The sequence below is a fragment of the Symphodus melops genome, assembly GCF_947650265.1.
Source record: "Symphodus melops genome assembly, chromosome: 4".
Taxonomy (NCBI): Eukaryota; Metazoa; Chordata; class Actinopteri; order Labriformes; family Labridae; genus Symphodus; species Symphodus melops.
The window spans coordinates 3,695,167-3,711,906 of NC_136694.1; the positions used below are offsets into that span (position 1 = coordinate 3,695,167).

A 16,740-nucleotide genomic window follows, 5' to 3' on the forward strand; every position below is an offset into this window, starting at 1 on the left:
TTTGACCTCATTAGCCTTTCACTCTTCATACACCCTTCTCTCCTTCTTGAATGTTCTGCTGTGAAATAGTGCTGGACAAATGTGTTAATGAATGCTGCTTTAATTGCACGTTTTCTGTTAGCGTTCACGAACCCTGCAGCACGCTCTGTATTTGCTTCGGTTGTCTTAAACATGCTGCTGGTGTAGTGAAGCTGTTCTCCTCTCCTTTTTGTCTCTGCCTTTTGCTCTCCGGATCAACCTCTTGTCCAGCCATGACTTTATCGGAGAGTTCACCACCAGCTACAGAGAACTGTCCAGAGGCCAAAGCCAGTTCAACGTCTATGAGGTAAAAGTTTTCATCGTGAATCAGCAAATGAAGAAACTTTCTTCTATGTGTAAAGGAAATCAAAAATTCAAACGTTTTTTTGGGGAGCTTGCAACAACATCAGCAGCTCGCTGACAGTGTTATATATTATTCATTCAGGTATTAGCTTGTATTTTGAATTCTAGCCCACATCTTTGAACCATATATCATCAAGTACCAACCTGGAACATGAGCATAGTCGACACATTTCTGCTCAGAAACACTTTTTGAAAACAAATGTCTTGTTTTCCTGTTTTGTGGTCAAGGTGTTGAACCCTAAAAAGAAAGGCAAGAAGAAGAAATATGTCAACTCGGGGACGGTAAGGCTTGTGGGAGTTTGTTGTATCAGCATCTGATGGATGCAGATGACACAGCATCAGTGATGAGCAGTATTTAACATCAGGATCTGTCTCCGTCTGTCCTCAAGGTGACTCTGCTGTCCTTCAAAGTGGAGTCAGAATACACGTTTGTCGACTTCATCAGAGGAGGGTAAGAGCTCAGCGTCCTGTAATGTTTCCCTCAGTCAGATCAGAGTCAGGAGTGCGACAGATTTTAAAAGGTTTTCTGTTTTACGGTGAATTTGCAGAAGCTGCTCAAACCAAAACAAAGCTTTCCTTTCAGCGCGCCGCCTTCCCTCCTTCCCCACCCCTCCCTTAGTGGTTAAACTTTTAAATACATAGATATTATCATTAACTTGCATGTACAGAACAAAGGATTTACATAGTCAAGCCTGATCATTAGATTTATGCACTTATTGATCCAAATTCTCATGTGAGTCAATAAATGTATGTATGTATTTTATGGTAGGACATGACTGTGACCTTATAACGATACATGTCAGCCTTGTGTGTGCAGGTCAGACCAGCAACAAACACACTTTGATCTCACCATTTGAAGATTTGATTTAAATCCACTAAAAGATTGAATCCAAACACATTAGATCCGTGAAACTGTTTGACAAAAAATTAACTATTTCAGTTTGTAAAGTCTGAATGTTGTGACGACGGCCCAAAAAAAGTGCTGATGCTATAAAGAAGATCAGTGAAATGTAACTGCTAAAGGTTGAGGTGCATTATGCGAAATAATAAAAAGTTTTGACATTGACTGAACATATTTTGCCCCCCATGTGATCACGATTCTGAAGTCAAGTCGGGAAGTCAAACACCTAATTCTTTTCCGAGTTTCCGAGTTTTCGAGTTGTTGAAGGTGTTCGTGTGCATTTTACAACTCGGACACTCGTTTTTCCGACATGTCCGACACCACATGAATGCACCATGAGACTGACAGTCCATTGACCAACGAATCAACAAGTACTCGGCTTCAAGGGATCAGAACCTCCAACAAAATAAAGGTTGTTTAGTTATACGATTTAAAAGCAGCACACTTTGACAGCGTTCATCCTGAAGTCTACAATAAAGACATGATCGGATGAGATAGCACTGTTAATGAAGAGCCATATTGTTTCAGTCAGTGAGCAGATCCCCTGCCTTGTTCTTTATAGTGACAGCAGTGAGCCGCTGATGAGTTTCTCTGTCTCGTCTAAACAGCTGTGGATCTGCTCCCATCTGGTGACGCTGGCTCAGTGATTACATCTCTGTTTTTTTGAATGATGCTGATGTTCTCCATCTCTTACCAGGACACAACTCAATTTCACTGTGGCCATAGACTTCACAGCGTCCAACGGTACGACAGCTTTCACATCTTTTCTGCATGCAGGAAGTGTCCACTCGTCTGAAATGTGTTGTGCTTTTCACAGATATGATTTTAACTGTGCTCTCCTGTGGGGTCCAAAATCCAAAATGTCACTGGTTTGAACTCGTAACCATCAAGATGTCAAAATTAAAGCAGCTGAAAAGTGTCACTTTTGTTTCCATCATGGCGGCTGGGACAATACTAGAAGAATCCCCGTCCTCAGTTTAAAACCTTTATTTTGACTCAGAAGACACTGAGGTTTCCCTCATTTACAGAGTTGAAGAGCTCACAGCATAATATGGGGACACAAATAAAAGCGAGAATAAAGAGTTTAACCTGTGTAAATCAACTAAGAAGAAACTGAGTAACATTTTTAAAAATCAGCAGAAACACATATAATAACAGAAGGGATGCACAACGGTCCGTCACTATATCCTGAAAGGCTGCATAAGAGGGCACATAATTCAAACAGAGCTGCAGAATTCAAGATTCAAGATTTTTATTTGTCACGCGCTCATACAGATGTGCAGTGAAATGTAAGGACTGTTCCGCAGGCCATGCAATAACAATAATAACAATAAACACACACTTTCGCAATCATAGAATAGAATATAAACTAAAAAATAAAAGCAGTTTTACAAAAAATACTAAGTGTAGCATAGAATACTGTAAACAGTTTAAAGTGTCAGTGTGTAAAGAGAATGAGACTCACATCCACATAAGCCCTTCAAACTACCAAAAGGAGAATGAGGCAAAAGGCTATATATGAGCTGAATAAGTAAGCACTCTGGAGCATCGAATGAAAAAAGCAGTCTTTCTAAGATCTGAATATTCTCGGGGACCTTTATGTACCAGCCGATCACCAGAATGAGTACAACATGTCCCACAATACCTGCTTCTTTGAGCTAGCTTATCCCGGCCTGATTTATGAAAGCACTGTGAGGCTTTTGAGCCCTCAACCTGTGTAAATGAGTCAAAGAGACACGCAAAGGGTTAAATGTACAATAACTGAGCTGTCTCTGTGCACCAGTGCTGTTATACATACACATATTTAAATGGACCATTATGATGTCATTGGGGGAACATTTGGCCCTTTGTATGGAAATCGGCTGATATGTGCGTGTCAGACCCAAGTGTGACATTCACACACTGACAAAATAACTAATGTGTTGATAAATGCACTGCAGTGTTTACACTGGATGTCAAACTTTGCAGTGATCAGGAAACAATTGCACCCTTGACTTTAAACAATGATCTGTAAACAAAGTCTGTATATGACTCTGATGGGGGGGTTAATGATGTTCAGTCTTAGTGAATCAGGCCCTCAATGTGAAACTTAAAACATTAACAGTACACAGGCTGTTTCTTACTGCTTCCTCATAATGCACTCTATAGTATGATCAAGTTGCTCTGATGATATGTTCATATTCTGGCTGCCAGCTTGGTTGCTTTTGCAGGTCATAAAGAGACCGCTCGACTAAACAGCGAGCGATCCATTGCTGGTTGAAAACTCTCCACATAATTCAAACAGAGCTGCAGAATGAGACTCACATCCACATAAGCCCTTCAATCTACCAAAAGGAGAATGAGGCAAAAGGCTATATATGAGCTGAATAAGTAAGCACTCAGTATCAGTATCCATGGTGACAGGTGTTTTGGTCCTCATGGTGATTTTCTTGCTTAATACCATGACTCTGCTGTACTGCAGACTTCATTATACGCATGCGAGTCGACAGGGAAGAGTTATAGAGCTGCTCTTAGATTTTCATCAATCAAGTACAAAAAAGTCCTCCGGCTGTGGAATGCTAAGGAACAGGAACATGGAGCTTCAACAACACACACACAGGGAGAGTAGTGTGGCAGAGATCTTCACACAGAGGAGACCTGCTCACGTGTGAGCAGAGATGAGCAATCAAAGACCTGGGAGACGCTCGTCAGTCGACTCATTCAGCCACTCTGCTGTAATCTGAATTCAGCATTTATAAAAAGCACATTAGTTAACATCTCAATGATAAAGACCCGCTGAGTATTTGGACGTGTTGGTGGTCGAAATGAGTGAAGAAACTTGTTAAATGTAGAATTTTGATATTGATAGTAATGCTAACTTTATTAATATAGCATCTTTAAAAACAGGTGTTAACAAAGTGCTTTGACATACATAGCAAAGACATGAACTCAGGACAGCAACACAGCAAACATCAAGAGTCAGGCCACACACAGAGAGGTCTGCAGACCAAATATAAATGAAAATACAAGAAACAAGAACAGATACTACAGACAGGTCTCAAACGGCGGTAATAATAAGCAGTAAACAATTAAAGAAAATGAAAAACGAGAGAAAAGTCAACAAGCTGATGACAATAAAAATAAAGAAGACGATCCCATCTCACAGGAAATAAAAACGAGGAAGTAAAAGAAAGCCTAAAAAATATTAAAAAAAGCAACAGAGGACAGAGGAGGAAAACAGAAGAAGGATTCAGAAAGAAGAAGAAGATCAGGAGAAATAAAAGGAATAAAGAAGAGGATGCATTCAAAGGCTGGATGAGAAGTTTTGTATTTAAGGGGCACTGTTCTCTCAGTTTACCTGCAGCAGCTTCAAACACCAAATAACAGCACAACACTAAACTAGCCACTAAACTACAGAATATTTAAACTAGCTAACAAAAATCAACAAACACAAACATCAAGAGGACTTTCACACTGTAAAACCTTCATACCTCAGATCCCCTCTAACCTTACAATGAACTGACCTGGCAATAGGTTGTCAAACACCTCACCTGTGAGCACCTGCTTGTTAAAGAAAGATGACAGAAATCTGTTTTCCTCCAACCTGAGTTACTACCTTAGCTCAATTCATCATTAATTGTCATACAGAATGTAATAAGAACAGCATTGGCTTACAATGATGCCTTAAATATAACGGCTGTGACTCAGTTAGTAGGGCCAGGTCATTTATTATCTGGAAAGTTGAGGGTTTGATCCCCAGCTCCTGCAGAAACACGTTTGTGTGTCCTTGGGCAAGACGCTCCTGAACTGCTGCTCAAAAGTCATGCAAAGGAAAAAAAACACAAACTACACTGTGAAGCCACTTCTAAGGCTTCAAGTTATTGTCTACAAGCAATGTGCAGAAATAAAAAATGTAGAAAATTCAGACCAAATCTCAAACACATTGCTTCCTGTTTTATGGCTTAATTTATTGTTGTCCATGAAAAGGAAATGTATCAGCAATAAATGTATGAAACGTTCAGAGTGATCATAAATATGAGGAGGTACATCGGTGGTCTTCATTTGTATTCATCCGTCAGAGATGTTGAGAAAAAAAAGGCCCATATCAGATAAAAGACTTCAGATGTATTCACCTTCATTTTTTCATAATCCCTGAATAATTTAACATCCTGTCACTCTGTGTGTGTGTGTGTGTGTGTGTGTGTGTGTGTCCTCTCTCTCAGGTAACCCCTCTCAGCCCACCTCTCTACACTACATGAGTCCATACCAGATGAATGCATATGCCATGGCGCTGAAGGCAGTGGGAGAGATTATCCAGGACTACGACAGTGACAAACTCTTCCCAGCGTACGGCTTCGGAGCTAAACTTCCCCCAGACGGCAAAATTTCCCACGCCTTCCCCCTGGTAAGAACACTCAGAAGCCGTTTTCACATATGCACTCCTGAAAACATCTAAACCATTTCAGGATTACTGCTGTGGACATGTTCCTCACAGCCAGAGACTCTCCCTGTCAGACAGGATGGAGGACGGAGAGTCTCCGGAGGTAAGACATGACAGAAAGAAGTAGCAGCTGAAACAACAGAGTCCGCTACTCCATACTATGATGGGAATATTTGGCTTTAAGTCAATGCTACGTGCAGTTTAACGGAATCACACTATCAACAAAAGAGTGAAGAACAACATACTGACAAAAAGAAAAGATAATCGAATTGGTCTTGTGCAGGCACTCTATGCACAGTGCAGCAGCATGGAAACGTCACTTCACCCTCCTATCACCTCGAGCTGAATGTACATCCTGCTTCCTTCTCACATCAGCACACTCAGACTTGGTGCGGAAAAAAAATACTTTGGGTCCAGCAGATGAAAAACTCCAGGTGAAGTCTGATTGTGTTTGTGTTCACACACACACACAGCTTGTCCTGGAAATAGAAGTTTACCAGGAGTTTCCTGTAAGTGTAAAGGCAATATCAGAGACAATGAAGTCTGCTTCCTTATTATAAAACCCAGTGAAAAGGTACTTCTGATTTTGGACTGGATACTGGAATCTTCCATCCAATCTACAATGTTTTTTCCCATCTGAAGCCCACGTCTGCAATAGCAGGGAAGCAAGTGAGCTAACTTAAACTTGATCTTTTTATAAATTGTGTATTTTTGCTCTGACTTTTGGCAGCTCTTTCCAAACCACTGCCTGGATGTGAGACGTGTCCATCTGTCGTATGAAAGGTTTCAATGACTGCTGACCCACATCTCTGTTACCACAGCAGCAGCCGGGATCATGCTTTACACACACACACACACACACACACACACACACACACACACACACACACACACACACACCTACACACACACACACACACACACACACAAACAAAAGATAGGTCTGACAATAAAGCAGCAGATCTTTCTGCTCAGAGCTACACGTCTTTCTTGTGGAGTAAAGAGAGTTTAGAGTGTGCCTTTTCAATTTTTTAATACTTGTAATATATCGAGAATACAATGTTCAGAAGTAGAAGAAAGCTGTGAGGATAAATACTGAACAGTTTAACCTGTTTGGCACACTGATGCACATGACAGACATGTCCTGTTTCTTATTGTTAATTGAGGGCCAGTGTACCGCTGACTCTCTTTAAGATGCACACTTAAAATCATCCAGAGTGTCACCTGACACAAACAAACAAAACAAATGAAACATGGCCACTTCTCTCTGTGAATAATCATCTAACATGTTTTAAATCATATCAATCAATCAATATTGTCTGAGAAATATTTATTTGGATCATTATGACAGAAGACTGGGATGGATCCTGATGTTCTCTGATAATGTTTTGGATTTACATGAGGGTTATCTCCACAATGTTCAAATGAAGTTAGATAAATGGGACCCACTGGATGGTGTCTGATTTCAAAGGAAGGAGGGCCGAGATGGAGGACACGTCGGGCAACTGTCCCTTCAATCAAATTAGACTTTCAACAAAGGGCCAACCTATGATGTTAAAAAATGAAGCAGATGTGAAAGTGCACAAATCTGCAGTTCATCAAGTGTCCACTAGAGGCTGGCTGCAGAAGCACCAAAAGTCACATACACACCCATGCAAAAAGCCTGATTTAAAGCAGAAGTCAACATGTTAACAGCCCGGTTCAAAAAAGCAAATTGCTCTGATGAGCTCGTGTCTACATCGACACACACGTTTGGTGGGATGAATCTGTTTTGATTTGATTAATGATACGTTTTATCTGTAGTTTGACGTGATTGACAGGTGCACGCAATGTGACGGTTTGTCAAGAGGCTCAAGGGCCCTAACACACAACGGCCTGTCTGCCTTTTTTCTGTAGTATCCATGCCCATTAATGTGGTTTCTCCTTAGTTTTCCCCTCTGCCTCTTCTTTTTTTTTTCCACAAAAAACCAAGTGCTGACAACGCCAGCGCCATTTACAACGTTTCATCAGACATTATTCTCGATTAGAAATACGAGTGGTGCATGACAGCGGTGTGACAAGTATCTTCTCTTATAGTACAACAGATTACTGCCGCCAGCTGATGGACAGTTATTTCCTCTCAGTCATTTGCATAAAGGTGGTTGGCCATTGGCTATAGTTTTTTGTGGTGTGTTCAAGTGCAACTTTTTGGCCAAGACAAAGGCGTCGTGAGGAGGATTCTTTGCCGTCTGCTTGGTGTGTCAGGGCCATAAAAACCCGTCCCAGGTCCAGCTCTCAGCCTGTGGTCAGGGCGACAAAAAGTTAGAGTCCCATTCCCAGCATGGCGTCCACCATGGATGGGACTCCAAAGCCCCCTGCAGTACCAGATGGTGACGTGACTCAGAGTACGTTAATTCATATTTACAGTCTATGTTTTCATCACTATTGTTATATCAGATTGTATTGTTTGTTGTTCATGCATATTTCTAAATGACACTCAACAATCCTACAGATGACAATAGAAGAGGTCTGAATGTTTAAAAGCTGTGATCCCAAGAGTTCTCGTATGTGGGACCTGGTTTTTGTTTGATCAGCGGATGCACAATGGCCTCATGCAGCAATGTAACTCGTCACGTTTTTTTTTTTTTTTTTTAATTTCATGATCGTTAAGATTACATAAACCTGCAGGCTGTAGGCATTATGGAGTAGTCTTGTGAAGTGGATGACTGAGGCGTAGGAAAGGAAGGAGAGGTGGGAGGGAGAAAACACTGTGAATCACATTGCATGTTAAGAATAAAAGACAGAAGTTGATCTGTTTGATGGTATGGCAGTGATGGAGAGAGAATAGTGAGCAGACAGACACGCAAAGAAAATCTGATGATGAACCGCTTTGCTTTGTCAGCCAGGAAGACGGCAACAATAGAAACCTGCAAAGCAGCAAAGTGCAAAAATAATCGTTGGTTTACAAAGGAGCATCTCCCTGGACAGTCACTTTTTTAAGGAAATTAAGAGAAAAGTGGGAGGGAAGGGAACATGAGAAGGAGGGTCTTATACATCTGTTGCTATTCAAAGGCTGTGGGATAACATTGGTGGGAGTTTTTCCTTTTTGTAACCTTCACAATGTCACGTGTTAAAGTCTTTCATTATTACTCTGAACTTTTAGTCTTACCTGAAACTGTCGTTTTTAATCAAGTTTTGCCTCCGACGCCGTGATCCTGTAGGCTCCATCCCGGTCAGGGCTCAGTGGTGACGGGAGCATCGGCATCTGGCCTGTCGAGGTTCATTGCTTTGTACAACTTTGCACCTCTCCCTGTGAGCGGCCGCTCAATCAGCTTTCCCAATTAGAGTTCACCTCAGCGTGACAAATCCTGCTGCTGTGTCATGCCAGGGCGACTCTAATTAGAAATCTTTTGTTTGAAAACAGCTTGGAGAGAAATCCGAGTTTGTCAAATGAAAAGTTTTAGTTTCTTGTCTCATAATATATGACCATGAGAGAATGGATCGTAAGTACAGTGTGAGACACTCACCTGTATGGTCTTTTTAAAGCTCCTTTCAAAGGTCACATATTATACAAAATACACTTGACCATGTTTTTCAAACACTAATATGTCTCCCTCGTCTGTCTATGAACCCGACATCGATATGATATGAGAAAGTCCATCCTCTTTAACCTGCTCCACTTTTCAGAACTTTTTGTGCACTCAAACAGGCCGTTTTGAGATTTTCCCCCTCATGACATCACAAAGGGCAGCAACCCCTCCCCCCAGGTGGGTGACACTCCCACAGCTAGGTGTTTGTTCTGCCCTCTGAGTCTGCCTTCTTGGATAGAGTTGGAAACAGGGATGACAGAGTGGGGAATGATGTGCCTTGAATTGCGATGGGTCTGAAACCGAGTGTAAGACTGACCCTCTGAGCAGACCAAACTATTTAAGGAGGCGGAGACAGGAGATGGGGGTATTCATGTTTCAGATTTACAGTGAATGATGCCAATAAAGATGCTTGGATAGAATCAAATCATCAAGCCCCAGCAACTATCACATCGAGCAGTGTCCCAACATTCTTCTCTCTTCATTTTTTTCTGTGATTTTCATTGACAGTGCCATACTAACATGTATACTTAACTGGGCAATCAGAGTGAGTAAAGTTTAAGATGGGGCCCATCAGGGATGTTTCTTATACGGTCATTGCAAACTTGGATAAAAGTTTGTCAGCCCTCAGGGGCCCCAAAGTAATATGGGGCCCCAAGTGGTTGCCTGCCTTGCATGTTGACAAGCAGCGCCCCTGGTTATATTATTTGTGCACATTGAATTACATCATGAGTTAAATGCCAAGAGTCCTTCTGAGCAAGTTTACAATAAGTAATTCTTGAGCTGCATATTCCACCACCGGCAACCAGGTCAAACCACAGATCGCCTGCAGGAAACACATACATGATTACCGACAGCCATTTAAGCTTGAGCATGATTTGACAAATCTCTACCTTATCATTTTATCAATATTATAAAAACGATTTAACCATGCAATGGTAAACATGTTGTCCAAACAAAGCTTTGACAATTCTAAAGCTTCACCAACTAGTGACAGACTGTAACTCCCTGTTCCATCCCAGGCCGCCCATCTTCGAGGACCATAGCCCCTCCATGCATGGGGTGCATTTTAGTGTCATTTGGATAATAGGGATATATATTCATGCCGGAGGATTCTTCTCTTTGTCACACAGAAGTGTTTTCCTACAGTTGGAATATTTGTGAAACTATGCAAAGAAAATCAAGTCTTTACTATAACAGAAGCACCAGGGACCTTCACTGTGGTAAACAAACACTTGAGCTGCCTCTAATTAACACTCGACACACTAATTCTATTCAAGCCTGCTGTGTGAATGGAAAAATGAATAATTGTTGTACATAGTGCAATGTGCAGCTCGCCTGTGACCAAAGGCCGAGGTGGAGGACTTGGTGCTGGGTTTAAAGAGCATTTCCTTTGCTGTTTGAGGACTGTGCATCCTGTTTTATGGCATTTCAGTCTGCCGCCCAAACAGCTCCTTTCTAAATGCATTCAGTGATATATTTTTTTTAATCCTCTATTCTAAAACTATTCAGTTTATTGCTCTTGGTGACTTCAACATTAATGTTGATGATGCCTCTGCTAGGTTTGCCTGCGACTTTTTTAATTAAACTGAATCTTTTAATCTCACCCACACACACATCAGAGGGCATATGCTTGACCTCGATTTTAGTTTTGGATTGTTTGTTGATTCTGTTGTTTCTAGAGATATGTTACCCTGTCATCTTGAAATCAGATCCTGTCTTTAACCATCTTTCTGCAGAACGTTTTTCTGCTTCTTTTCTCTGCCCTGTTTTTACACATGCTGATGTTGAATCACCGCCACGATGAATGACAACATCAGTTTATCAGGTTCATCATCAGCATCTTAAAGATCTTCTTGCTGATTTTAATAATATGCTTAAGGATGCCACAGCAACTTATTGTTCACTTCTTGTCGCACACAATCGACGTTATCCCAGAATCCTATTTATCCATTTTTTTTTTTTTTCTACCGCTTATCCGGGGCCGGGTCGCGGGGGCAGCAGTCTAAGCAGAGGCACCCAGACTTCCCTCCCCCCAGACACCTCCTCCAGCTCTTCCGGTGGGACCCCAAGGCGTTCCCAAGCCAGCCGAGAGACATAGTCTCTCCAGCGTGTCCTGGGTCTACCCCGAGGCCTCCTCCCGGAGGGACATGCCCGGAATACCTCCCTAGGGAGGCGTCCAGGGGGCATCAGATGCCCGAACCACCTCAACTGACTCCTCTCGATGTGGAGGAGTAACGGCTCTACTCCGAGCTCCTCCCTGATGACCGAGCTCCTCACCCTATCTCTAAGGGTGCGCCCAGCCACCCTACGGAGGAAGCCCATTTCGGCCGCTTGTATCCGAGATCTCGTTCTTTCGGTCATGACCCAAAGCTCATGACCATAGGTGAGGGTAGGAACGAAGATCGACCGGTAAATCGAGAGCTTCGCCTTTCGGCTTAGCTCCTTCTTCACCACGACGGACCGATACAGCGACCGCATGACTGCAGACGCCGCACCGATCCGTCTGTCGATCTCACGCTCCATCTTCCCCCCACTCGTGAACAAGACCCCGAGTGACAAAGGGCAGCCCTGCCGGAGGCCAACGCGCACCGGGAACAGGTCCGACTTAATACCGGCAATGCGAACCATACTCCTGCTCCGGTCGTACAAGGACCGGACCGCCCTTAGCAAAGGGCCCCGAACCCCATACTCACGGAGCACCCCCCAGAGGGCGCCGCGAGGGACACGGTCGAATGCCTTCTCCAAATCCACAAAGAACATGTGGACTGGTTGGGCAAACTCCCATGAACCCTCGAGCACCCGCTGCAGAGTGTAGAGCTGGTCCAGTGTTCCTCGGCCAGGACGAAAACCGCATTGTTCCTCTTGAATCCGAGGTTCGACTAACAGCCGGAACCTCCTCTCCAGTACCCTGGAATAGACTTTCCCAGGGAGGCTGAGGAGTGTGATTCCCCGGTAGTTGGAACACACCCTCCGGTCCCCCTTCTTGAAAAGAGGGACCACCACCCCGGTCTGCCAGTCCAGAGGCACTGTCCCCGACCTCCACGCGATATTACAGAGGCGTGTCAACCATGACAGCCCCTGCAAATCCAGAGACTTCAGATACTCAGGGCGAATCTCATCCACCCCTGGTGCCTTGCCACCAAGGAGCTTGCCAACTACCTCGGTGACTTCGGCTTGGGTGATGGACGAATCCACCTCTGAGCACTCAGCCTCTGCTTCCTCAGTGGAAGACGTAAAGGTGGGATTGAGGAGATCCTCGAAGTATTCCTTCCACCGTCCGACTACATCCCCAGTTGAGGTCAGCAGCTCCCCACCTCCACTGTAAACAGTGTTGGTGAAGCACTGCTTCCCCCTCCTGAGGCGACGGATGGTTTGCCAGAATTTCCTCGAGGCCGACCGAAAGTCCTCCTCCATGGCCTCCCCGAACTCCTCCCAGGCCCGAGTTTTTGCCTCCACGACCGCCCGGGCTGCAGAACGCCTGGCCTGCCGGTACCCGTCAGCTGCTTCAGGAGTCCTATGCGCTAGCAACGCCCGATAGATAGATAGATAGATAGATAGATAGATAGATAGATAGATAGATAGATAGATAGATAGATAGATAGATAGATAGATAGATAGATAGATAGATAGATAGATAGATAGATAGATAGATAGATAGATAGATAGATAGATAGATAGATACTTTATTGATCCCGAGGGAAATTCAAGGCATCCAGTAGCAGTATACAGACAGGCAGGACACAAGACATTAGTTACAATACACACCCGCTGTCCCCCCCCCCCCCCCCCCCCCTCTGTATACAATAATCCCCCAAACAAGATTTAGCAGCCCCAATGTGACTAAGCATCAACATAATTATATGTTAAACCTGTGCAGTTAGCATTAGCAATTAGACTTAAAACTTATATAGCATAATGTACATAACCTGTGAGGAGAGAAAAACATGTGCTGGTTAAAAGAGACCTGTAAACAGTTAAGGAACCTTAGAAACAAAGTGCTGACCTTCTAGAAACTAGTTACATGTGCATGTACAGAGGTGTTTGAGCTTATGCCAGAGGTGTGAGTACAGTCGTTAAACAGTCAATGCAGGAATGTAAATTGGCTCACCAACTTAAAGGAGCAGTGATTTGCATTAAGTGTCCTAGACAATAAGGTGAAACCAGGAGTGCTTAGGGTGATTATCATTGAGTACCCAACTATTGGGGAGCAGATTAGCATTAAGTGTTGAAGACAATAGAGTGAAACTTGACCTAATTAGGGTGATCATGTCAGCCATTACAGATGTAGCATAACACAACAGTAGGATGAAACCAGACATGATTAGGGTGATTATCTTTAAAGTGACCAGTGCTCAGTAAGGTGACTATCAATATGCATTAAAGTGTCCAGCTGGGGGCTGACTCTGAGGTCAGCAGTGCAGATGAGGAATGAGAAAAAAGTGAAAAAATAGGACTCCTTCTTCAGCTTGACGGCCTCCCTTACTTCCGGTGTCCACCACCGGGTTCGGGGATTGCCGCCACGACAGGCACCAGAGACCCTGCGACCACAGCTCAGAGCAGCTGCTTTGGCAATGGAGGTGGAGAACATAGTCCACTCGGACTCAATGCACCCAGCCTCCCCCGGGATCTGTGAAAAGCTCGTCCGGAGGTGGGAGTTGAAGACCTCGCTAACAGAGGGTTCAGCCAGACGTTCCCAGCAGACCCTCACTACACGTTTGGGCCTGCCGAGTCTGACCGGCTTCCTCCCCTGCCAGCGCATCCAACTCACCACCAGGTGGTGATCAGTTGACAGCTCAGCCCCTCTCTTCACCCGAGTGTCCGAGACACACGGCCGGAGGTCAGATGACACGACCACAAAGTCTATCATCGACCTCCGGCCTAGGGAGTCCTGGTGCCACGTGCACTTATGAACATCCCTGTGCTCGAACATGGTGTTCGTTATGGACAAACTGTGACTAGCACAGAAGTCCAATAACAGAACACCACTCTGGTTCAGATCAGGGAGGCCGTTCCTCCCAATCACCCCACTCCAGATCTCACTGTCGCTGCCCACGTGAGCATTGAAGTCCCCCAGTAGAACAATGGAGTCCCCAGTCGGAGCACTGTCCAGCACCCCTCCCAGGGACTCCAAGAAGGCCGGGTACTCCACACTGCCGTTCGGGCCGTAGGCCGAAACGACTGTTAGAGACCTGTCCCCTACCCGAAGGCGTAGGGACACGACCCTCTCGTTCACCGGGGTGAACTCCAACACCTGGCGGCTGAGCTGTGGGGCTATGAGCAAGCCCACACAGCCCGCCGCCTCTCACCGCGGGCAACTCCAGAGAAGTAGAGAGTCCAGCCCCTCTCAAGGAGCTGGGTTCCAGAGCCCAAGCAGTGCGTGGAGGTGAGCCCGACTATATCTAGCCGGTACCTCTCAACCTCCTGCACAAGCTCAGGCTCCTTCCCCCCCAGTGAGGTGACGTTCCACGTCCCAAACGCCAGAAGCTGCGTCCGGTGATCGGGTCGCCGAGGCCCCCGCCGTCGACTGCCGCCCGATCCACACTGCACCCGACCCCTACGGCTTCCTCTGTGGATGGTGGGTCCACAGGAGGACGGGCCCGCGTCGTCCTTTCGGGCTGAACCCGGCCGGGCCCCACGGGCAAAGTCCCGGCCACCAGGCGCTCTCCTGCGGGCCCCAACCCCAGGCCTGGCTCCAGGGTGGGGCCCCGGCTCCGCCATGCCGGGCGACGTCACGGTCCTTGATCTTCTTCCTGTCATAGGGGTTTTGTGAACTGCTTTTGGTCTGACCCGTCACCTAGGACCTGTTTGCCTTGGGTGACCCTGCTGGGGGCTCAAAGCCCCCGACAACATAGCTCCTAGGGTCATTCGAGTGCTCAAACTCCCCCACCACGATAAGGTAGCAGTTCAGGGTACCCAGTATTTAAAACTGTGAAAAACGACGAGTTCCAGTCTGGTTTGCGTCGGTCACATTTTACAGAAACAGCTCTTCTCAGAGTTTATCATGAGCTCTTCATGCAGAGTGATGCAGGAGAAGGCTCATTATTGGTTTTGTTGGATCTCACCGCAGCTTTCGATACCTGTTTTAGACTTGCTTATTTCTGAGTCCACTTTTATATGAATGACAGAGGTATAGTGTGTTAAAACAAATGAAAAATGCAGAGAGAGTGTCTCTGAGTTAATCCACAGAGCAGAAATGAATAATTAACATTTCGTGTTAAGTAGGATGTAAAATGATTTTGTATATGTAAATATGCTTGGAGCTTTGATGTGCTGCACATTTCCAGCAGAGATGCAGGAAAGAATACCTGAGGAGTTGAAACAAAAAGACATTTGAGATGTCAGTCATTCTTGTTTTGAACCTGTGAAACATGATCTTTTCCCTCTTGTGATGTAGCTTTCTTTTTCTTTCGCAATGAAGGAAGGCATCAAAGAGCTCTTCACAGGTTTGACAGTTTAATGATCAGTCTTAAGAGCTGAAGAGTTCAGGCAGAACAAAGCAGAAGTGTCAGGATGTGTCAGATGGGGGCAACTTCCATCAGCTACAGAAGGGTCATGAGTGACAATCCAGGTGAAATTCTTCTTACAAAAAGTCAGGAAGACTATATATATGTTTTCATCCATCTCGTGCACACTCACTGTCATTCTTTCTTGCTGTCATTTAGTAATCAGCTGTCTTGTTAGAGGTAATCTTCAACCAATAGCAGAGCGTTCCTCCAACACTGACAGCCTATTATCATTCTGCTCCACTTTAAACATGATTCGGTGCATTCATGCGGTGTCGGACACATCTGGAAAACAATACTCCAAGTTCTAAAATGCACATGACAGCTTGCTCAAGCACAACAACTCAGACACTCGGGAAAGAATCAAACCCTGTTCCCACCAAGCAGTCCGCTTTGGTTCAGTACAGTTTGGTTCAGGTTGGTACGGTAAACTTGGATCATTCTTGCATTTCCACAGCCTTATATGGAAAGTAGAGTGTAAGCCAGATGGAGATAGCCGCCAAATAGTGTGACATCATAGCAGCCCATTACAGTGTAGCCCACTCTTAATTTAAGGACCGGATCAGTACCCTCGCACCCCAACAGAAGGGTAGACGTACGGAGCGCTTATTTTCCCTGTTATCTTTATGTTCACTTTGTGTTTGTTGGTTACTTAGCCTGCGTGTCACTTCAGGTCTGTCTTTTCATGAATGTCCCTCAATGTCTCCTGCGTCTGTGATTACCTGATGTGGTCGACCTCATTATGGCCACTACCTTTAGGTATACAGTCTCTGTGTTGTTGTTTTTTGGATAGTTTTCTTGCCTTTCGCCTCCTGATTCGGATACCTCTGCCTTTTCTGATTACTCAGACTTTTTGCTTGATTGAAGGAACTGAACTTTTTTAGTGTTTTGAGTCCTGCATTTGGGTCCATCATTTGGTTCAGTGTGACAATGTTGGTACCATTACGGTGGAAACTTCAAAAAAAG

General features: G+C 44.7%; 1 protein-coding gene across 1 annotated transcript in view; it reads left to right on the forward strand.

The window, feature by feature from the left end:
- The window catches only part of LOC306822988 (copine-9-like), a 135,414-nt gene that overhangs the window by 101,222 nt on the left and 17,452 nt on the right, over positions 1 to 16,740 (forward strand). The window contains 5 exon segments of the mRNA XM_079342326.1: positions 250 to 325; positions 610 to 663; positions 771 to 832; positions 1,980 to 2,026; positions 5,485 to 5,666. Of these exon segments, the coding sequence (XP_079198452.1) occupies positions 250 to 325; positions 610 to 663; positions 771 to 832; positions 1,980 to 2,026; positions 5,485 to 5,666 (421 nt within the window).